The sequence below is a fragment of the Pangasianodon hypophthalmus genome, chromosome 14 (assembly GCF_027358585.1).
Source record: "Pangasianodon hypophthalmus isolate fPanHyp1 chromosome 14, fPanHyp1.pri, whole genome shotgun sequence".
In the NCBI taxonomy this organism is placed as follows: Eukaryota; Metazoa; Chordata; class Actinopteri; order Siluriformes; family Pangasiidae; genus Pangasianodon; species Pangasianodon hypophthalmus.
The window spans coordinates 22758246-22783384 of record NC_069723.1 but is presented as its reverse complement, the minus strand read 5'-3'; the positions used below and the strand labels follow the sequence as shown (position 1 = coordinate 22783384).

At 40.5% G+C, this 25139-nt stretch overlaps 1 protein-coding gene across 10 annotated transcripts in view; it reads right to left on the bottom strand.

Annotated features, from left to right (window-relative positions):
* The window catches only part of robo2 (roundabout, axon guidance receptor, homolog 2 (Drosophila)), a 495378-nt gene that overhangs the window by 202430 nt on the left and 267809 nt on the right, over positions 1 to 25139 (bottom strand). For 2 of the 10 annotated variants that reach the window (XM_053239620.1, XM_053239628.1), the window contains exon 1: positions 18682 to 19633. The exons of 4 other annotated variants lie outside the window; for them this stretch is intronic. In XM_053239620.1, the coding sequence (XP_053095595.1) occupies positions 18682 to 18877 (196 nt within the window). In that variant the 5' untranslated portion in view covers positions 18878 to 19633. Of the gene's footprint in view, positions 1 to 18681; positions 19636 to 25139 lie in introns of those variants that run through there. 4 more of the 10 variants (XM_053239626.1, XM_053239622.1, XM_053239621.1 and 1 more) reach the window with 3 other exon arrangements.

Here is a 25139-nt window from a genome sequence, read left to right as displayed (position 1 = left end):
AGGCACCTTTAGACCTGACACACGAAATCAGTTCAATCTAAAATTATCTACTCAAATTAGCCAATCAAGGGTCGTAATTAATGCTTCCCACTTATCTGTAAACAATCAAGAAAATGGAGAGAACTTCATTTTGCCGTGATTGCAGTGACCTCACTGGCCTATGCATATAAAAGATAAATACATACTGTATACCTTCAATCCCAACAGTGTTTCTCCTCTGACACACAGGGATGTAGCATATCAAACTGAAAGGCTAATGTATATTTCCTTAGCACGCCTCTGACTAAATCAATTTGCTTCATTCAGTAGAAGCACTTTTCCGCCCCCCCTGTCTCTTTCTATTTTATGTAAAACCCTCTCACCGGTGCCCTCTCCTAATGTGATCATAGGTTGTTGTGCAATCAAGGGCTCTCTGCAGCTCAGACGAGTGCACTTCACTCTGGTCCAGGCCTGCTCCAATCAAAGAGTCATTACTCCCCTTTAGACCTGTGCTATAGCACCACGGGTATTTCACCCACTACCCACCGTATATCAAGAGAGGACGAACAGGACATTCTGCATGTCTGCAAGTGGGGCCAAATTGGGATCATTTTAGAAATTAAAAAAGGATAACTTACTGCATGAAATGCTCCTATTACTGTACAGTGACTCAACTAGCTCAGAATCTCTCTTATCTTACCAGTCAATTCCCACTGCTAGCTAACACTTCCCTAACCAGGTGTATACAACTAAAATTTCTAAAGGTCATGTTACATAAAATTCCTTGTTTACAAAGGTCCAGAAAAGCGACTACCATGACTAAATTTTGACAACAGTTACCTTTTAATGCTTAAATATTTGACTATAAATAAGATGATTTAAAGAGGTTGTGTTTTTTTTTTGTAGCAGTGCTTCATGGCACTACCTCAGTGGTGCTTCACACCACTACTTTTGACTAGCACCATGGAGTCTGAACAGATGAGACATCTGCTTTGAATTTGATGCTAAGAGAATAAATGTGAACGTCTTTGTCCAGTCATCTTTAAATATTCTGTTTTCAGTGGTTAGCTATGTTGGCAGTTCAATAATCAGACCAGAGATGGGCAAACGAAATAATAATAAAAAAAAAAAATCAATGAAAGTCTGTGAAATTCTTTCCTTTCTGAACTAACGTCCCTATCCCTGTAGATAGTCTCTGGTCCGATGAGCTGCCTTCACTGAAATGCATGGGACTGGATAAATCCACAACAGAGGACCTACAGAGCTAGTTCATTATTAGAAAATGAGAGTCACTGAACTATTTGGTATTTTTTCATATGTTTATCGGCTCTGCTACAATATTCTTCCAGTGAAATACTATGCTAGGTTCACATACGGACCCGAGCCTTATATCAGGACAGATACCAATGTGCACAGAAGAGGTCTAACAAGTACTTCCTCCGAGACCTGTCAAATCAGCTGCCGCATCTTTTCAACTGCTTCTCGAGCACTCATAGCGAACCTGGACTTGCTTTGAGGGCAACATTAATTGCCCTGTTCTCTATGAGTTAGCATCACTCTGATCATTACAGAGAAATCAGGAAGTCCACTGTTCCCACCTAAAGAGCAGGACCAATTATCCTATTTTCAACATCTGATACCTATCCCAATCTTCCAATGATAGGGCACAACCTTGGACAGCTGCGCCACTACTTTTAAAACTGACAGAATTTAATTTCAGGATCAAAGGATGTATCCCACCTCTTTGATTCCTTCCCAGTCCCTCTCAAGAAGAACTAGGAGAAGGACATGGTTTCTATGGATGCACAGAGTCCTCAGGGGGGATGCTGTAATATCAGGCATTGTTTACATGCTGGTCAAGGACAATGCTGTCTTCCCAATGGTTCACCTTGCTCTGCAGCATGGGGGGAGGCTAATTTTATCCGCTGTACATCAGGTTGTCCCGTATGCATTTAGAAAAGGATGATGAATGAGGGGAAAAGGAGAATGCAGAGAATACATAGTGTGAGGTGTGTGTGTGTGGGGGGGGGCACCTCCATCACAAAGCAGGGCAAATGGTGCTTTGTTTTTGTTTCTTTCGCTCCATATGAACCATTAAGGTGTGGATTTATATGGATTCCCTCTCTTTCATAGACACATACACACCTCAGCTAGCTGACAAACCTCAGCTAGGGGTTGCACTGATGAATCAGCAGCCTCGGTTTCTCTCATTAAGGTGACTTTTACACCTTACTATGCTGGTAGGTTTGTGTGAATTTCTAAATAATTTTGTACTTTTACAAAGTTCTCAACCCATTATCCAGGATGGTATAGTCCACTGAGATGGCTAAAGCCAGCCACCTCATCTTTTCTAAATGCCACCCATAGTATCATAGGAAGAGACCGTAACTGCCCTCATTAGTGTACATGAACAGCCAAACGTCCATTTTTCCCAACAAACAGAAAGGAACGAGATCAACACCAACCTGGACTAATCAAGAGGCTTCCTACTCTAGAATGACAAGATGCTGCTCCACCTTTCTACCCAAATAGAATGATACTGTAAGGCACAGGTGGATGGGGTCACCAGAGGTTTTTTACCAACCATTATTTATAACGTTCAATGTACAAGAAATTGATTTATGGACTATTTTCAAAATAATACATTAAACTGTCATTAGCCACCATTCAGAGTGGAGCTCCACTCAAGCTCTTTACGCCAGACCACAATGTGTCGCCTACATGCTGTTAACCACAGAGGACTTTATACCCAGCATTTATAAAAATAAGTGTATTTTGTATCTAAACTACAAAATACATGGGTGATATTTCAGTCTGTAGCTTACTGCAGCAGCACATGCTCTGGTGTGGGTTAAAACAATGAAAGTGAAAATCACACTGAACTAATGAACCTTATGAGATCATATACAGTGTTAATGCATGTTTATAATATGTACAGATATTTGCACACTGTGTTTTTGCGGAATGCAATATGTGAACCCAACGAAACCGACAAATCCAAACACTTGCTAGCATTATTTACAGTAAGTAGGGTTCAGTGCCCTATAGGGTCATGAGAATTTTTAGCTCTTAAAAATGGTCAGAAAAGCTTGAGAACCCCTGAGGTAGAGTCTACAGTTTCTAGACAATTGTTTGCACTCGTTTCTTCCATCCAATACTGAGTATCCAACATATACGAGTTGTATAGAGGAATGACAATAAAACGCACTTGACAAGGTCGTTCTTCCATTTGAGAGACAATCACACTCTTTAAACTCCTGGCCACAGATGGTTTGTAGCATCATTGGGATTTCAGATCATGATTTCCTGACAAAAGGACAAATCCTAAAAAGCTACTCAGAAGCTAGTTCGTGTCAAGACATCATGCGTGATATGGCTCTGATCTCAGTGTAATTATTAGCCTACACTCTCAGTAAAAAGGGTACTAAACTCTACCTTTCCTTATTGTTGCAGTGCTAGCCTGAAGCCTACAACTTTTGTACCTTTAGTATGTATCTTACAGTCTTAATGTGGTCAAGGCTAAGACATGTTTGAGTCCAAATGACAGCGAGACTGAGTCAAGATCGAGGCTAAAAACCATCAAATCCTTTTCAAGACCTTTACTTCAACTATCTGGCTTCATTCCTACATTTTTTTTTTTCTGTTTTCTAGAAGAAGAAATTACTTCTTGTGAAACTTTGCGCATGAGAATTGAAAAGACAACACAAACATTATTTTTACAAACTCTCTGTCAAGACTAAGACCATATTTAGTAAGACCAATGATCAAGACCGTGACAAGTCCAAGTACAAATGCCAATAAATCCGAGACAACACCAAGTCTGTATAGAAAACACCTCCAGACCAGACTCGAGTCCTACAGACCTAGTATGCAGCATACCTTTAAAGCTTTACACTAAAAATGGTCCATTTACTGTATGTACCTTAAATCATTTTTAAAGGTACAGTTTATCCACATTTCTACACAAAATTCACATCTTAAAGTTACAAAAGATGTACCCCGGAGGACCCCCTACACAGCGACAAGGAAATTACAGTTATGTACTGATTTTTTTCTAGTCGGTTAGTCAACAATTTTTTGGCTGACTGGTCAATAAGCCAAAACAAGTAGTCATGCAACACCTAAAGTATGTAACGCCTACTCTACAGTCAAAAGTGAGTCTCCGTTGACCACACAAGCAGCCTCAGCTCCCCTCTGATTAATTTTATCACATATTTATTCATGTGTAGGGCAGAAGGTTGCTGAGCTTTGATGATCTTTTTGTAATTATTTTTATTAGCTCCCTAGAGATATTCCTCAGCCCACCAACCAAATCAATACCAGGCACAGCTTCTCATCCCACCAGCAGGGCAAAAGAGCTCCCCGAAGACAAATCACTTATTCTGCCAAGCAGATGTGTGTGTGTATGTGTGTGTGAGTGTGTGTGTGTGTGGAGCCAATCAGAGGTAACTCCTGGCAACTATCCAAACAGGGTCCGAAGGGATTCCAATCAGAGTGGCAAGGTGTAATGCGAAACCAAAATACGTTTCAGAAATTAGCCATGCTCTGTTAACAACCTGTCTTTTTATAAATGCAGACGCTGGTTAAATCACAGGGCTGCTTGTGTTTTAGCTGCATATTAATGAGAGAATAAGTGATGGCTATTGTGTGTAGAAATAACAGTGAAAGCGCCGAGCTCATTTGCCTTGCCATTATAGAGAAAGGTGGGAAAAAATGGACAGGGAAAAAGGTGTTTCAGGATGTGTTTTGAAAAAATACAACCATATATACACGCTCATATACACTACACAATCTCACACTGCATTTACCTTTTATATATTGTTGTAAAACTCAGCTTTTTATAGATATTTTATATCATATTATAGATGTATTATAAAATAATATCAGTATAAATATACAGACTTTAAAAACACTAATGCATATTTATATGTTATTATACCACAGTGCTGTTGAATTCATGATTCTGATTGGTCAGAAGATGTTGACTTGTTTTTTATAACAGCAGTTCAAAGGCAAATCACAGGTTTATATTAGTGCAACCATTCTAACATATTCTTGCTTCTACAGTAACAGGGACTTCTAAAGTAATGACGGATGCTCCACATAATCTAAGGCTAACAATAAGCGACGAAATAAAAAATATGCAATAAGAAAAATGTATAATCATTCATGTGGTGAAGTTTTCTGTAAGGAGTCTCCAGTGTCAGTGCTTTAAAAAGCTCAGCTTTTTGACTCTTTGTACTTTCCTGTTTCTTGGTACCATGACAAGCTGTGTTTTTTTTATCTTATTAACTCTGAGAGAGAAAAAAAGGAGGCTATTGAGGGAATGACTGTTTATAGCTACTATAATATAAGTGACAACAGGAAATGACTTGTTTTGTGGATGTTCCACACCATTAAATGTAACTATAAACGGATAAAAGTACAGCATGACCTTTGCTAATAGATTAAAATTTATAAGTGTTACCAAATTGCTGTGGTATAAGAGGAATAAAACATTTGGTTGAAACTCGCACGTATGTTGTGGTGAAAATCCAACACTGGAGACTCCTTCAATAAATGTTTGATAAACGTCTCCTCACATGATATGTGATAAATGATATGTTTTTCTTTGTTCAATAAAAACATTTTTTTATTGTTAGCCCTAGATTATGTGGTGCGTACAAGACCCTTTTGAATGTGCTGTTACTATAGAAGCGATAACAGAATAAGTGCATGTGATTTGCTTGTGAGCTAATGTTATAGAAAACTAATCAACACTTTCTGACCAATCAGAATGGAAAATGTAAGAGCGTTGTATATAAAGCATATTAGTGCTTTTCAGTCTGTTTCTAAGGGAGTGTGGTGTGTGTGTGTGTTTGTTATTTTCATCTCCCATCCGGAACCAGTATTTCAAAGTTCAAACTCAAATGAGAAGTTTAAAGGATGGCGAGCGAGTCAGTTCTGCTCTTGCTGTCTTTCTGCTGCATCGTGAGGGCGGGTGAGCGTGAGGAATCTGAGCATGGTTCCCGCTGGGCTGTTGTCAGAGCGGCTGGCAGGCACATCGAGCTGTGTGATACAGATCAAGTGATTTCCAACGGACCACTGCACTCCAGAGTGCACACTCCACTGCTCCTTCCACCTACCACCCACTGTCCAGCTACCGGCCATTTCCACATGCACATCGTCCAGCCTCACTTTCCCTGTTCATCAGCGATGTCATTAAAAAGTGCACATATATGTATAGTTATATATACATATATAGGTTGTCTTTACATTTCTCACATAAAATACAATCACAGATAAGAGTTTAGATACTTTGTAGGCTTCAAATGAGCCAACAGCTGTCAGTTATTGACTATACAGCATTCTCAGCTCTGATTGGTCAGGAGGTGTTGATTTATTTTCTTTAACAGCATCTCAGACAGTAGTGCTCCCGTACATTACGAATACATTGTCCTATCTCTAGTAGCAGCTGCACATAAACACAATCACTGATACAGTTACGTCTGTAAGGAGATGTTTATTTAACATTCACGGAAGGAGTCTCCAGTGTCAGCGCTTTGTATCAGTCAGAGGCAAAACTGTAACCATGAAAACCACAGTTTTTCCACCATATCAGAGTGTTTTCAGAGTGTGTTTTGTTCCTTAATATGAGAGAACAAGACCTTGTTTCAAGGATGTTCGACAACATACAATGTAATTATAAATGGATAAAAATTACATTTATTAATAAAGGAAAAATTCAAATCGCTGTGGTACAAGAGAAATAAAAACACTTCAGGATGTGCTTTATAGGGAAACACATGGTGTGGTAACAGTAACTCCGCCTTATCACATCACCCAGTCATTGATTATTTTCCTATAACAGCTTAACACAGAAGTGTTTTATCCCTTACTTAAAGCACACATTGCATCTCCAAATATCACAGAACGAGTACACTCCACTGAAGCTGCTAGGTGTCAGTATACAAACTACGAACCCTATGAATCAGCAAAGATGTATTTAATACTTTAAGCTTATTTAATTATTTAGTAAGAAACAGGAAAAGAGGAATATTTTCCCAAATGTGTATGAATGCTGCTTTTCACCATGTGCAATAATGTCTATCAAGGTATGTTGTGTGTGTACGTGTGCGTGTGTGTTGTGTTGTGTGCAGACATGCCCAAATCTCTGATTATTCCACAAAAGCAGGTGTGCTTGGGCCCCTCTTAACCGATTCAGTTGAAGCCTTCTCTACATGTGATGGGCCAACTGTAAACAGTCCCGTCGGGCTGGGCTTGGCTGAGCAAAATGAAAAGCAGCGATTGATTCCCCCTCCTGTATTGTAATCTCTTTAGTCTTCACCCACATGGCCCTGGAGCCAGGCAAATTGAATAGAGAGAAAAATAAATACGGCCTTTATTGCTCTGGAAATGAGAGGAGGGCAGAGGAGGGGTGGCGGTTATAGAAGAAAAAACAGGGAGTCATTTAGGTGGCCATGTTAGCCTGCGTTGAAAGATGAATGGATAATGCATGGGGTAGTGAGGAGACTTAGCTTTTGTGAACTGATCACTCATGTCATTGCATTGGCTAAACATTTTACCTCCAAGCCAGCAGGACTGCAATGATCCCTAGATGGCAGGTAGGATCAAACTATGCTTAGAGCACAATTTAATCACAAGTCTCAGATCGCCCGGTACTCTGCTTGGGTAAGCCAAATAATGCACAGCGGACCAATAAGATTTATTATGTTTCTATTTTATAGGGCATCTGATTCAGCATATAGGGGCTGGCACAGGTATGCTCGTGGTTTCACTGAGAAATGACCTCGCTGCTGTTTGCCACAGAAACACACTTAGTGCAGATCCTGCCAATAGCAACACCAAAAATCCAAACCATGGCTTGAGCTCTACCATTTATCATCTTTAACATTTATAAACACTTTTACAGTTAAACTAAAATGCTTTTCCATTCCTTCTTAGGGAGGACAAAGATGCATCAAGGTTTCAACTTGTTCTATTTGTATAGTGCACTTAACAACAGGCATTCGACAAGAAAGTGACAAGCAGTGCATTCAAACTGTGCTGAGCAGAAAAGCATCTCAAAACACGCAACACGTTGGACCTTGAGACGAATGAGCTACAACAGCAGAAGAATACATCGGGTTCCACTCCCTTCAGCCAAGAACAAATCCGAGGCTACAAGATTGGAAGAAAAAAACAAAAACATCGCCTGGTCGTTTTCACAGCATTAACTGAAGCTCTGCATAAATAAATGCACTGCTCAGCTGCTACGTGATTGGCGGATTGGATAATTGCATGAATGAGCAGGTGTACAGGTGTTCCTATTAAAGTGGCTACTGCATGTACATGTACATTGAACATGAACATTTGCATATGCTATATACCTGTGGAAATGTGAATATTACAGAGGAATTGCTAATCACTGGAGTTTGATTTTATAGTGGGAAATGGTTTTCTTGATTAAATATAAAAACAAATAAATGATTTTTCATCATTTCATCATCCAAATATTCTATCTGTTGTTTTATTGAGTACACATATTTAATTAGACGAAGCCTCGTTTTCATAAACGAACATTTTTTTTTAAAAGTTTCAATACAAAAAAAATATGTGGAAATGTATCAACAATCACATGATGAAGCTAGATTGTAAAATCTTTCTTCTTTCTTTTTTGTCTTTTTTTTTTTTGATTACCTGATTCACCTGCAGCGTCTTGCCATAAAACTGATTAACAATGCCTCAAATCAACATTCGACTTGTCAGAAATTCATCTCAATCATGGCAGATTCTGTCTAAAGGGATGTAACAAGCTTGAAACAGTGGTCAATACCAAACCACATCCTGTGAGCTCACTCAGCTAACCATGGACTTTGCCTTGGGGAAACTAAACACTGATTTCTGACGTTATTTGCTAACGGAAAACATGAGCTAAAGTGGCTGAGTCACTGCCATGACTGACTGTACAGAAGATATCCTACTCTCAACCTTCATCATCTACCATCTACTTTAACATTACACCCAGCTCCATCCTGTGTAGTGCTAGTTAACACAGCGGCAGCTGCTAAAGCGTCTAAGCTAATGCATACATTCGTGATGCTAGCATGCATCTACTCTCATTCAATACAAGCAATCAATACTGAAATGTGTGATATTGATGGAGGTTATCATCTGCCTCAACTCTTAATGCACTAATGGAATGGAAATGAGAATGCAATCAATTCTTCGAGCCTTAACTTACGCTATAAACTAGTTTAAACCCTGGACTACTTTTACAGCTCGAAATCATCAATCACGCATGAGGTGAAAGAGTGCAATGTTAGGCAGGACACGTTACGCATGGAGGACCTGTTCTGAACAGGGTTTGAAGGTCATAAAATTGTTGTTTACAATGATTTTAAAGAAATAACTGTGAAATGTTTGCTTTTTCCTTTGTAAACAGAAGCAGCTATTCTATTGAATCTGATATTAGCATTGGACTTCATGCATATTAGCAGGATTACATGCTTGCACTTGCAAGATTACACTGCACTGGCTGCGAATTGAGCTTAAATTGCTGAGAAATGTAAAGTTACAGCATCACTGAAACACACGGGAAATCCATTAGAGGTCCTGCAAGAAAGAAATCGTCAGTGACATTTAAGATTTGCGCCACTTTTGATCAAAGTAATGAAATAAGAGAGAATAACATTAGCTAACTAGCTAGCTGCACTTCAATGCTTTTATGAACCAAGCTAATCACCTGGCGGTCTGATGGCGTGGAGTGTAGCGTTGCCGCCTTACAATCCTGAGCTCGGGTTTCCTCTGAGTTCTCCGGTTTCCTTCCATCTCCCAAAAACATGCCAGTAGGTGGACTGGCGATGCTAATTTGCCTCTGGGCGTGAATGAGTGTGTGAATGTGTGTGTGCGCATGGTGCCATGTGATGGTCTTTCATCCCATCGAGGCTGTATTCCTGCCTTGTGCTTAGCATTCCCAGAATAGTCTTACGGAACAGACTCGGGATAAGATAAAGCAATTACTGAAGATGAATGAATGAATGCAATGCTAAACAACTCCTTCCTGTTTGTGTAATTAATTGCAAAACTGTGTATTCAGGGTCTTGAATGATTTCAGCTCCAGTACAGAGGAGCTTGGGCTATTTCCATGGGTTTTTAGTACTTCTATCATGACCTAAATTATGTAAAACAGAAAAAAAAACAACATGGACAACTTTGTTTACACACACTAAATGAACCCGATGATAACTTTCCTGTGTGTACTCTATCCTGTTTGTGTTATGCTGAGTCACTCAACCTTGACACAGATCCTCCCTATCTCAGGGCTGCTCAGATAGAGCCAACCGGAGGGCAAACTGAGGCAGGGAGTGGAGCGAGGCGTGTATAATTCACTGCCTCCATGAACCCAAGCTGGTAGCAGGCCACATGAAGAGGAAGATAAGGCCAGTGTGCTATCTCGCCAACACTATCTAAGCCCAGAGAAATTGGCCTTTACATTTATCTCCCGCTAGTTTCTTTTGTATCATTACGTCAGACTACGAGTCTGGCTCGGTTCAGACGAGGACAGTGTGGGTCTGATTCAAGACTAGGGATTGGATTTTGAAAAACTGAAACAAATTTTCAACAATTCAGTAGTCTGAGCGCCAGGGGCAAGATTTCATGTTCAGGCTACTCATTTTTTATTCATAGCTGCCCGGAGGACACGTAAGCCCAAAAACCTGAAAAAAAAAAAAAACACCTACCCTTGTAAACTTCTGCAACACAAACATTTTTATAAGGTTTTTATGTAATTTTTATAACTATAACTTATCCCACATTCACACTAACAAGCGACTTTCACTTTCTATGTGCACAGCAAGCAACAGCTTTTTTTATTCTATGCAAATTAGATATGATGTGGTAAAACGACAAATCCAAATGATTGGCTCGATGACAAGAGACTAGAAACTAGAAACAATGTGCGTCACAGTGGTGTAACATTCGTCACCAGTGTAACTATGGCATACACTACTTATTCTAAATCAGGAACATGCAGTTTTGTGGAAACGCTGATGAAACCGAGCAGTGCAAAGCAGTCATATAGCTCTCCTGCTGGCACAACACACAGTCACCTCATGACTACACACAAAAAAGAAAAGGAAGATGCTAGCCAGACTCGAATAATATCTTTTACATGCAATGAGAGGACAGAAAGCCAAATTTTATAGCCAAAATATTCACCAGTCATTTGCTTATTTTTGTGAAGGACACAAACATAATGTGCTACGTTAGAAAATTTGTCAGAAGATGATACTTTGTGTGTATGTGTGTACAGCGATCTTGAGTGTTAGAAAGACGCTCGGAATATCATCATTAATTACATCATCATCATTCTGTGTGTTCACGCTACAAACTGGGGAAAAAAAAACCATAGCAAAAACATAGAAGCCTTCATGTTTGTCTTTTGTTAGCAACAAGCTAGCTAGCTAACTGTGATGAGTGATTTATATTTTCCTCCTTAAAACAGTGAACTGTAGAGTCAGTGTTATAGATTTAACAAGCAAATATGGCTGTATGTTGACTGATCTAAAGCAAATACTTGTTATACAAAATAACTCATTTAAAGGGAAGAAGTGCTACTGTGTTTACTGTTGACACTGTGAGCAGCCATGTTGATTTAATGTCACTTGCTGAACTCAGAGTTGAGGAGACCATCCTGAGATCCCGAGTAGAAATTCGGAGTTGAGGGGGTGTTTTCTTTGCTTTTTCTTAGTCAGAGGTCATAAATTACAAGTTATGACCTTTAGTTGAATGCAGCATTGCTTGCCTGGTGTGGGAGTTCATAAACGTACACTTGGATTGTTTCAGAAATAGTTGGCAATTTCCTTTTTAAACTTGCGCAATTTTTTTTTCGTGACACATCCGACACCAATCCTGTAATCTTTACCAAGTAACATCCCTCTGTTAATCTCACCTGTCTTCCTGTTCTCTATATCTGAACTCTCCCTTCTACAATCTCTCCAAGACCTGAGCCTCGGTTCCTATCAAGGTTTCTTCCTCATTTTCTTCGCCTTTGGTTTGCACTTTAAAGGTTTTTGTTCAGATTTCCGAGCATGAAAATTGCAAAAATTAAAGTTTCCATGGTTGGGGTAAAGCGAGTATCTGATGTAAGAATATTCCTGAACATGATTGACTGACCATCACCTGCTTCGAAAAAAAATCAGTTTACCACAGAAGCTCTATCTGTTATTAAGGAGCTAATCGTTCAAAGTAAATAAGTGCGTTAAAAGCCTATTTAAATAAAACAAATCTTACCAAGTGTGCATGAGTGTAACGTGTGTGTATTTTGTGTGCATACCCACAGCTCACTCCTCAACTCTTGCCAGGTGTTTGTACAGGTGTGTATAGTCAGTGAACACTGTGGTATTAACGTTGTCGGTGGGGGCAGGGCACCATGTCCTATTATACGTGTATTCTCTCTCAGGTGGAGGCTTCAGTGGCCTTACATTCCTCCCCTATACACGTATCCAAACACAGCAAACAGCAGCTACAGATCTCACACAGACACACACACACAGGGGCGGCGACAGATTAAAGAGAGACGGTTGAGCTTTCTAATTTAGAAACCTAAACAGTAATTTTAAACTTATATTTCTATTCTATAGGATGCCTTATTCAGCATATATAAGGTTCTAGTCGCAGTGAGAAATGGGTTTGTTGTTGGTTGTCACAGAAACACACCACAGGAAATGTGCACATGTGCACACGTACTGGACTTTTATTGCGCTTTGACACCTATTCATCCATTTGAGTCCGAATCAGAGCGTAACTGATACTTTGGGTCGATTCACTTTCTGTAGGTGAGTCGATTCAGAGTCGAATCACTTTCTCGCTACAATCGAACCGCGCTAGAGTACACTTGGAAGCGGATCCCAGAGAAAATCAGACCTCCTTGCACTGTTTTGTCATAATTTAACATCTGACAACTCTCAACATTGCCTAAGACTAAAGTATTGGCACCCTTGCCTTCATTTGTGTCATTCACCACTATTACTTCAAACTCTCTGTTTAATAGAGAGCCCTAGGAAATACTAGATAAGCAGCTTTTTTACATTTCCTGCAAAGAACATCATTCATTCAGTTATCTTTAATAGCGACTTTATCCTGGTCAGAGTCATGGCAGATCCCTGGGACACCAGTCCAAGGCAGGACACCACAAATATTCACACACTCATTCACACCTAAGGGCAAGTTAGAGTCACTAATTCACCCAGTGGCATGTTTTTGGGAAGTGGGACGAAGCCAGAGAACCCAGAAGAACCACACACGGCCATGAGGAGAACATGCAAACCAAGGACCTGGTGAAGTAAAGTAAGTTGTAAAAACCAAATTCTAGTATTCTGCCAATCGCGGTCACCATCAATGCAACTCACAGCACTGTGTGATGGGGGATGGATAAAGGTACTCGAACACGGTATGGATAATTCTGAATTCGGTGTATTAACCATATCATACTGAACCAAACTATCCAGTGGAAAAGACTTATTAGAGCAGTGTTTGCCAAAAATAACAGTCAGAATTCAAACAACGGTTTAGTTTTTTTCATAGAGGACACAATGGCTTAATGAGAGGGCTCCCAATAGTGCAAAGTTTTCATAAACAATGCATTAGTTAATAAATAATGACTGTAATAATAACTGACAGCCACTGATCCAGTTCGTCTTCTCTCACTCAGTGCCTGGGCTTCTGTAACGAGGCATTAGCGTCTCCGTGTAGGAAATGTCACTGGTTTGCTTGAGTGAGTGCCAGCCAAGCAAAGCTAAAGCGGTTGAAAATGGCTCGCTCTCGTCCTGCTCGTCTTGCCTTTTCTCTCTGAATAAGCCTATCGTGGCTCTGGGAGCTGCGTTTGACATTTTCGTCCAGTGCAGAAAGGATTGCACCTGGGGGCATTGCTGAGCTTGGCCATAAATTTTACCAACAATAGCTACCTTTAAATGTCACTCAAATCCACAGCTGCGTTAACCGCCACTGAGCGTGTGCCAACGGAGCGACTCCGTCATCTCCTGAAATAACCATGATAAAACGGCATTAACCACCCGTGCATTCTTGCGAAGCATTTTTGCGGTGTGACGTTAGAGATTATCCACTATGAGAGATTTTTTCCTTTCGCCAAAGGAACGCTGGTTCGGATGGTGCTGCTTAGCCTCTGGAAAAAAAAAAAAAGTGGGCTGGTTTAATGAGACGGAAAGAGCATGGCCCTGCTGGGGACTTCACTCCCTCTCAGACTCAACAAACAATAAGAGCCGAGAGATAAGAGTCAGAGAGGAGCACACACTGACCTTACACTTTAACCATCATTATCCACCTTCCTCTCTTCCTCTCTCTCGCACTGTTTCTTTGTGTTCAACCACCTCTCATGTTCTTTCATGTCCTCTTGGATAGCATGGTTTAGCCTTTTAATCAGACTGCTAAACAGTCCTGACACACACACACACACACACACACACATCCATAGTTAGACTCCAGTGTGGTTGCTCCACTCCTCTCCAGTGTGGAGCGCTCGTCATTATCACAAGCCTGTCCTCTCTAAAAACGAGCCGCAATCACAGCAGCGATGCTCAGCAGCCTGGCCAACATTCAGACGCACAACAATCCGGCTGGAGTGAGGTTTGATGTGGCTCTTACTCCGTGACCTCAACACAAACCCACACTTTAATTGTGGCTTGCTCTCAATTACACTAAGCTTGTTCATTTAATCACTAATGTCAAATGCTTGGTGTGTTTTTTCAGCGATCTTGTTGCTGCTCAGGAACACAAAATTCAGACTTGTTGAACAAAGAGACTCGATCTACCTTCACACTAGCGCTTGTAGTTTGGCTCTTGTGGGCGTGGCCTGTACAGCATTCAGATGAGAAACTGCAGTAGCTATATAACGCTTCTGAAGCTAAGTAGTTAAACACAGATGAAATAATGCACTAATCAGTGTAAAAATTGTTGTTTTCTTGTTTGATTCGTACTATCTTTAGCAAATTAGCAAAGCAAGCTAACCGTACTAGTGACCCACACTCACCAGAGGCACAAACGATCTGTGCTACTTCCTTCTTCTAAGCTTTATTTTAATTCTATACACATTTAGTAAGAGGTCATACATATAAGACAGAATAAGATGAAACCACACACATCAAACAGTAGGACCAAGTCGAAGAACGAGCTTTTACTATAGAAACGATTACGTATTAGAACGATCACATTAATATAAACATGTGATTTACAGCTGCAATACTGTCAGAGCTGCTTTTATAGAAAATGAATCACAAGCTGACCAATCAGAATCCAGAATTCAACAGCACTGTGGTATTAAAGTCTGAGTCATAATGCTCATCTTTCCTGCTACTGATGTGCTGTTTACTCACTCACTCACACACACACACACACACACTGTTTCTCCTCCACAAAAACCCAGTGGGGTGGATTCGGGTTTCTCCTGAGTGAGCTGAACTAAAGCCTCAGGCACCAGCGAAGCGGCGTGTCACTCTGAGATCATCTCACCGGGGTATACAAGTCTCCCGGTGTCCTTCAGCTCATCTTCTCCGAGCGTCGCCTTACAACCGGAGATGGATACATGATGGATACACGATCAAAATCAGAGGCGAAAACACCAGGACGAAATCATACCACGATATTGCGCTATAAAAGAACTATCATTTCAATAACATTTTATTTAAAATGACAATAAATGGCTTGCGCACACTTTTAAAGCTGCTTCACTGCAAAAAAAAGACATCTTAGCAACTGAAAATATCTTCAATATAGACAAATGTATGTAATACTTCCAATTATAAGGTTATTATAAATCAAAAGACTAGCTTGAAACTAGTAAAATGTATAAAAATCATACATTTGGTTTTTCATAATAGCAAATACTACATAAACCTATATTCAAGAGATTTTCATTTACTAAGATGTCTTTTTGGTTAGCTAATTGGTCGCTAATTGGTCGCTCATTGCTTTAAATCACTGTTAGCGACTTCTTGAGTTGTTCTGTTAAAGAACAAAATGAAGATGAGAAAAAATCAGCAGCTCATGTTGATGTTCAACGTTATAAGTCTAGTGATGATACTGATGATCTGTCAGAAAAGTGGACTGCGATCTTTATCATGAAATCAGTATCACAGTGTCACTCTTTATCATGCTACAAACTCGTTTCACACAAGTCTCCTGAGCTTTCTTTTTTACTCAGTCTGCCCCCCCACCCCCCCGACACCAGCTTTTCACCCTGAATCTCTAATTCTTCCTCTCTTCCCTGTCTCCCACCCCCACTGATTTTCCACTTCTCCATCCGGCGGCATTAATCACTCCGGTCCTGAACACAGTGACGGGCCGCGACCATTCAGGCCCAGAGCGGCTTTGTTCCGAATGCTACACTGCTCTCAATGCATCTCCATGGCCTTTTTGTTTCCTGAAGAGGAGCTCTCAGAAGAGTCTGCTCCTCCCTCTCTCTCTCTCTCTCAGTGCCCGGAGATTAGCCCTCAAAATGCCCTGGCACAAGGGTGACTGAGGGGGAAGAGAGGGAGAGAGAGAGTGAGAAAGAGAGACAGAGAGAGACGGGGCAATGATTCGGCGAGGTGATTCATGCACTCACTCATGCCTTCAGAGAACCTAGCAACCAGTGGATGGGAGGAATTACAGAGAGAGAAAGAGAAAGAGAGAGACAGACAGAGAGAGAGAGGGTGTGTCCAAGCTGAAAACTAATGAAACATAAAAAAAAAAAATCACATGTAAAATTAAAACGCATGCACTGCATTCATTCCTTCATTCATCTTCAGTATCCCGGTCAGAGTTGCACTGGATCCGGAGCCGATCCTGGGAACAGTGGGCGTGAGCCAGGATACAGCCTGGATGGAACACTAGTCCATCACACACACACACATACACACTTATTTACATCTAAGAGCAATTTAGAGTCACCAAGCCACCTACTGGCATGTTTTGAGAGTTTGGAGGAAACTGGAGAACCCGGAGGAAACCCACACAGACACAGAGACAACATACGAAACTCACACACACGGGATCGGCTCAGGATCGAACCGGGGACCCTGGAACTGTGAGGTGACGACGCTAACCTGCAGTACGGACATGCCACCCCCCATGCACTACTTAACGTGAAAATGAATGAAATCTAAACCTCACAAAGTTCACATGTGAAGTTTTCTGTACTGATAATGACGGATAAATAAGACCATGAATACGAAGAAAGAATTTGATGTTGCGAGACGGAGAAGAAAGATTCACATCCATCATTAAAGCTCATGGTCAATTAATGCACTGCTGTATGAGCACTTGGGTGAATATTATATATTACGTATTATATATTTTATTACACCAGATTTGTGCTCTTGAAACAAACTCATACAGGTTATGGAAAACAAAAAAAAAGGCACAAATAGAGTCTTAAACTGGCAGCTTGCTTCGTTTGTACATGCATTAAAGTTAATAAGTGCATAACAATACTCGTTAATGATGCGTATGTGAGCTACACAAGACACACCAGAGTGTCTGATAATTGCGTAATTAAGCTAAAAACATTTTGTGCTCGGTAAAAATAGAATGATTATATTTTCCCATATGGACTTGCTGCTCAGGTTTGAGGTCAGGTGTGACACCAAGAAACAATGTCAATGTCTTTTATTTAGTTTTGTGTTTTCTCCTTATGCTTGGACTAAAATATATAGTTTATGTTGTATTCCTGTATAAATTGTATACAAGATGCATTTCCTGTCAATTCAGTACCAGTTTTCTCATCACAGAAAATCTTGGAGTAAAATGGGAATCTAAGTGGATGAAACCGGAGAGCAGCAGGATGAGAAACGAGCCAATTCAAACAGCAGCAGGACACGCTCGAGACGCTCAACACGTTGGGAAGGAGTTCATTGTTTCCATCTGAGAGCAACACCCTTTTTTTATGCCATTACAGAGAGATTTGGACGTGTTCACACACTAAAGTGCTCATTTTTGGACACGTTCAATATGTCACATAAATCAACTTTTATTACTCTAGACCTGTTTTTTTTCTTTTCTTGGGTTTGATAGGAAAAATGTACAGTCTGGTGATTTAGCAGGTGTGTGTGTGTGTGTGTGTGGATTTGAGATGTGTACTCTCCATGTTTCTACCATGTTTCTACCTGTCATTTCTACCATTTTTAAGAAATCTCGTGCAACTGAACTTATTTTAAGGATAGGAAGCAAAATCTGAACACTCTCAGATAAAAAGCTTTAGATAAGGCAGCTTTTAGTGCACAGAGATGTACTTTTCACCCGGAACATGTAGTGTAGTGCATGTGTTGTAGCTTTTTTATTCATTTAAGGGAAATAATTAGACATTTAAGGACCGCACTGTACTTCTGAGGGTACATGAGGGACAAAAATGCACCTGACAAATCCTAAAAAATGAAATGTGGAACAGTTTCCAGTCCATACAGTCAGCTAAGATCTTTATCAGCCCATACAAACAGAGCTTTAAGAAAAAGAAAAAAACAAAAACCTCACCAAGAAACTTTCCAGATCAATGCGTAAAGTCCAACACACACCACACCAAGTTTATTCCCACCTGCAGCCTTTAATGAGCAATTAACTCATACAGGGGTGGGTTTTATTTCCACAGTGCGGAATTAAGACGCAGAACAAACACTCATCTCGTGTAAGATTCATTCATGAGGTTTAGGGAAAGAGGGAAGAGGAACTTACCCCCAGCCTGAGAGTGAAATAATCCGCAGAGGAAGAGCCACGCTAGCGGACCCATTCTGGCATAGTACACATCCAAGCACGACTTTAATTCTCTCTTCTGTGGCTGTGCGTGTGTGTGTGTGTGTGTATGTGTCCAGAACACTCTTTCTGTCCTTCGCTTAGGGACTGAGGAAAGCCGGTGGAGACGGACACGCATGCACCGGGCTCATACTGCCTTTTCCGGGCACGGAGAACGCGAATCCGGGGACGCACGCGCTGCACGCGGGTACTCCGTGAAACTCCGCGCGTGTCTCTCTCTCTGTGTGTGTGTGTGTGTGTGTGTGCGTTAAATCGCAACGTTACGCACGCGCATACACACTTAGACACACATGCATGAACAGCTAAGGATTTTCAAGAGATTTCCAAGAAAACCGCGCGCATTCGTCTAAAGTGAAATGATGCTCCAAGATCCCGAGCCGGAAACTCTGAAGAAATAAATATCTGTATCTTGTCTTCGGTTCTTTTCCGGTGCTATGAGTGACCCGGGAACAGTGTGTGAACTACAAGGTAGAGTCTGTAAGCTAGACGAAAGTGATGCTGTCCGTTTCCGGGATTTGGCAAATCAGCCGAGCGCCTTCACCGCAAAAAAAGAGAAAGAAAAAAGAAAAAAAAAATTAAATAAAATTACAAAAAAATCCCAAACTCCAAATCTGTAATGGCATTCAAAAGCCAAAAAGAGCCATCTCGTCCATGTGCCAGATGAGTCCAAGCCAAAGTCCAGCAGCAGTGGTGTAATGTAATGTAATGTGTGTGTAATGTATAAGAGCTCAGAAAGAGAGAGAGAGAAAGAGAGAGGGAGAGAGAGACGGAGGGAGAGAGAGAGTACACTGCTCTCTGAGCGCACTTCAGCACTCAACTGGCGTGCAAGCGCGAGCCGAGAGAAGGCAGGAGGAGGAGGAGGAGGAGGTGAAGGAGTGTGGAGAACGTGGAGAGGACTGGTGGAGGGTGGAGGATGGAGGGAGGATGGAGGAGAGGGAGATGAAGGAGCGCTCGCGGGAGGGGATGTCGGGTGTCTAAGCGCTGCGGTTTCTGTGGCGCATCAAGTTTACGCACCTGAGGACGCGGAGCACCGGGACGTGATCCAGCTGAGGAGCAGAAGGGCTTCATGCAGTGTGTTCAGGATCGGGACTGAGTGCGCGTTAGGTGTCACTTACAGTAAATTATAAATAAATAAATAAATAATAATAAAATAAAATTAATAAATAAAAGAATGTCACAAAAGACATTATGATTATGATAACTCCTGTAAGGGGGTGTATTTAGTTATCTATCTATCTATCTATCTATCTATCTATCTATCTATCTAGAACTGCTTCATATAATGAGATCGGAACCACTGATTATGAAAAGTCATTTTGGCTTGTTAATCTATCTATCTATCTATCTATCTATCTATCTATCTATCTATCTATCTGTCTGTCTATCTAGAACTGCTTCATATCATGTCTTCAGGTTTAAAAAAGAAATCAGATCGTCACAAAAGGAATCACTGATTATGAAAAGTCATTTTGGCTTGTTAATCTATCTATCTATCTATCTATCTATCTATCTATCTATCTGTCTATCTAGAACTGCTTCATATCATGTCTTCAGGTTTAAAAAAGAACTCAGATCGTCACAAAAGGAATCACTGATTATGAGAAGTCATTTTGGCTTGTCTGTCTGTCTATCTATCTATCTATCTATCTATCTATCTATCTATCTATCAGCAGTGTTTATCATTCTTTTTTGAAAAAAATAAATGCATGGAACTAGAGGAAAAAGATATCAGGATACTGGTGATATCTCAGAAAAAAAGGTTATAGTGACAATTTATCATGATAACTGATAAAATATCGTCATACTGTTCAACCCTAGCAGCATGTCAGTGTATTATTATTATTATTATTATTATTATTATTATTATTATTATTATTTGCTGTATTCACATATGCTTTGCCACTTTGGGCAGCTGTTATACTCTCATTTTATAGACTTGTTGATTTTTTTGTTTTGTTTTTTTGGTGACATGCACCTCACCAAGCAAAGAAAGAAAAAAAAAAAAAAACCCTGCTCAGAATGTTTCCCCGCTGTCTCCAGTGTTCCAGCACCATGTCAGCTCACCACACCACACCACACCACACCACTCCCACCCAGGCCTTGTGCATGTAGCTCCCTTCATTAAATGGTGAAAAGCTGCTGAGAAATGACTCCATCATTAGTCACGTGCGCAAATGGCCCGCGGTGTTAGTGCGCAAAAAGCATGGAGACTACGAGACACTGCGGGTTAAAGCGCGCGTGCGACTCATTTCCTGACTTCCAGGGCAATTTTCTAAGACAAAAGACAGTACAGTACAGGTGTAGTGCATGCTGTTAGGAAAAAAAAAAACAGATTTATCCTCACTGCCTCCTGCATGACGGAGGAAACTGTGATGTTCAAGGCTGCATTCTTTATACCGTGAATGACAAGAAGTCATAGAGTAAACTGAGAGGCTGATGTAAAGCTGATGGATGGGAAGAGCAGAGAGAGAGAGAGACACAGAGAGAGAGAGGATCACGTTTCTCTACTGCCTGCAGTGAGACATTAGCGCCCCCCAATGGTTCAGCTGAGAAAGAAGTTTTACAAGCAGGGGTTCACTGGTGCTCAGAGAGGTGTCTCTATAAACACAAGACCATCAAGGAGCAGGCAAGAGAAAAGAAAAAGTAATAAATGAGTGTTTTAGTGCACACTATTAGGGTTATTTAGGGGTTAGAAGCTTCCTAAAGGTCTTCTAGCAGTCATAGGGTTCTACGTAGAACCTTTACAGGTTCCTCAAGCGGGATAAAATTATTATTATTATTATTATTATTATTATTATATTACTACAAAAAGAAAAATTTACACTCTTAGGAAAAAAATATGGAAACGACTCTATAGCTGCTATATCATAAAAATAAGTAGATAAATAGTGTGTTGTTATTTAACAAAGAAAGATAATATTTCTCTTTATAATAATCATTGATATGGTGAAGTTTTTTTTTTAAAGAAACCTTTACTTAACCTTTATGGAGGAGTGTCCAGTGTCAGCGCTTTGCAATAGTCAGTATGCTTTGTGACACTTTGTGTTTTGCAGTTTCTCAGCAACATAACAAGCTGCATTGTTTTTGGCTCATTAACTTCAAAAGAGAGAAAAATGACAGGCTGAAGAAGGAAAGACTGTTTATAGCTGCTATAAAGTAAGAGAACAGGAACAGACTTGTTTTGAGGATGTTGCACAACATTAAATGTAACTGTAAATGGATAAAATGTACAACGTGCCATCCTTTAATGAATAATAAAATGTAGTGGTTGGTAAGTTGCTGTGGCGTAAAAGGAATAAAACACTTCAGGAGGTGTTGTTCTTTATAGAACGCTACAACACTGAGACGGGGCCAAGTAAGAATCCCTTTCAGAAACTATCCAAAGAACCGCTTTCTGTAGATAAAAAGCAGACATCAGTCCCTGAACTTCAATCAACAAGTGATTCATTTGTACAGATGAAAGTATAAAAGCTAAAGTGTCAGCTAATCTTCAATCCCGTTTTTTTCCTCAACATAAATGTTTTACATTTTACGTAACAGCTGCTTATTTCATGTGACACAAAAAAAAAGCCACGGGCAAATTAGAGCGAGCTGCTCCGAGCCAGGCGTTTGAACCTACACTGAAACACGAGTGAACCAAAGACGGAGAAGCTGATTAAAGAAGAGCTGAAAAATCATCAAATAAGTCATGCTTGCTCAGAAGTCATCGCTGAGCCTGTACAGGCATCGCTGAGCACCGTGTCGGGCTCGACTTCCTCTCAACACAGCTCTCTTCTGGAATATCCCTCGTTCAAGTGATGTCTCAACATCAAAGATGAATAAATGCACTGAAAACAGCTGTTAGAACAGCAATTAAAAGCAAATACCTAAATACCTATAGCTTTCTCTCTCTCTCTCTCTCTCACACACACACACACACCAGGCATAATGTATTGCTATTATCTGTATCTATACGTGTATTTGTTTAATCCTCCAAATATCCGTAACTATATCAGATTTATGCTGAAATCTATTGCACTCAGAACTCGGAAAGTTCCAAGTCGATTTTCCGATCTAAACACGTTCCAGTGCTTCAACTCGGAAAAATATGGATGCCCCAGAGCAAGACCCTTTTTTGTTCATGGCTAAACTTGAAATTTGATAAACATACTCTATATGGTCAAAAGTATGTGGACACCTGACCATCACACTCATATGTGGTTCTTCCCCAAACTGTTGCCACAAAGTTGGAATCACACAATTGTATAGAACGTCTTTGTATGTTGTAACAAAGTAACAAAGCGAGCTCCATGAAGACATGGTGTGTGAAGGTTGGAGTGGAAGAACTCGAGTGTCCTGCACAGAGCCCTGACCTCAACCCCACGGAACACCTTTGGGATGAACTGGAACACCGACTGAACCCCAGACCTCCTCACCAACATCAGCGCCTGACCTCACTAATGCTCTTGTAGCTGAATGAACACAAATCCCCACAGCCACGCTCCAACATCTAGTGGAAAGCTTCCCAGAAGAGTGGAGCTTATTATAACAGCACTGGAGGAATAAATCTGGAATGGGATGTTCAACAAGCACATATGGGTTTGATGGTCAGGGTGCACAAAGTTTTGGTCATATAGTATATAAAGAAGATCTACATTAATTATTTCTCAGCGACTAGCGATGAGAAGTGACATATAAGGTAGGTCAACTGTCTTGTTCATAAAAATCTTTGCTCATATAAATGATCTGTCACAATGATCTTATCGGGCTAGTAAAATCGGAATTCTGTTTACTGTTGACTGCGTGTGTGAGCCGCCATATTGTTTTGATGTCAGGCGTGTGGACATTAACCCCCAAGTTCCTGACTGGGAATTTCATGTTGAATGACTTTTCCATTTCAGAAGTCATTCCTTCCTTATTTTTATAACCCATTCTCTTCTTCCTACTTTTTCCTTTGTTCCTCACTCCTTCCTTCCTACTTTCTTATGTCCTCCCTCTTTCCTTCCTTCGTCCCTCCTTCCTTCCTTCCTTCCTTCCTCATTCCTCGCTACCTTCCTCACTCCTTATTTCTTCCTTCTTTCTTTCTTTGTTTCTTTCTTTCTTTCTTCTTCACTTTTGCATTTTGCATTTGTTTCTTTGTTAGTCTGGCTTCTCGCTGAACCTTGTGATTTGCTGCTGCAATACTTTCAGCTCGGCAGTATCTTCAGTCACCGGGTGAAAAAAAATACGATTTGTCTTGATATTCAGATGTATGTCTGAGGAATGCACATTTATTAAATGATTTATTCTTTTGTTGTCTGCCGCAGTAGCGAGCAGTGGGGGCAGGAGGGAGAGCTGTAAATTTCAGAGCCGGGACTCGATTTGCCGTCCGCCTGCTTAAAACAAACAGCAAAAATCTCTGCCTCCATTTCCACCCCTCCTTCCAGTTAATATGAGCACAGTGACATTTTAATTCCATCCATGTTTGATATTTACATGGTCAATTGCAGAGCAAGTTGAGACAACAGATAATATACTGTATACTATACTATATATTACATATATACACTATATATGTCTAAATATACTGTCTATTAATCACTTTTATTACAGCAGCGTTGCTAACTAACCATTTCAGATAAATCAAATATAAGATAAATGTAAACTAATAAAAGTAAATATTGAAGGTCTAATGACTGCTGAACTACAGAGTTATTATAATTTCTTATCATTGCTACTTTCCTTCCTCACAACTTCCATCTTTCCTTACTACTTCCTTTCTTCTCTCCATCCTTCCTTCTTCCCTCACTCCTTCCATCCAGCTGTCCATCCATCCTTCCTTCCTTCATTACCCCTTCTTCTTCTCTCCCTTCCTCCCTCCATTCATTCCTTCCTTCCTACTCACTCCTTCCTTCTCACTCCTCCCTTTCCTTCCTCCCTCCCTTCCATCCATCCATCCATCCATCCATCCATCCATCCTTCCTCACTCCTTCCTTCCTTCCGTGCATCCGGTCAGCCATCCATTTGCCCATTCTTTCTTCCTCACCCCTTCTTTCCTTTATCACTCCTTCCTTCCTATTCAAACCTTCCTTCCTTCCCTCCTTCCTTCTTCTTTTCCTTCTTCCTCCTTCCTTCCTCACTCCATCATTCCTTCCTTTCATCATTCCTTCCTCATTCCTTCTGTCCTCACTCCTTCCATCCATCCATCCATCCATCCATCCTGTCTACTCCTGCATCTGTAGAGAAAAGGAAGTTTAAACAGTATTTATGTCTCAGTGTAGTGCACAAGTCTGGGATAAACAGCATTGTGTACGGAAAAAGCCCCAGGTGACATCCTATTGAGAACAAAATTCTACATATCCATAAACAACACACTGTTTCTTTACCACACATGAAAAATGCTGTAGACCACCAACACCAAT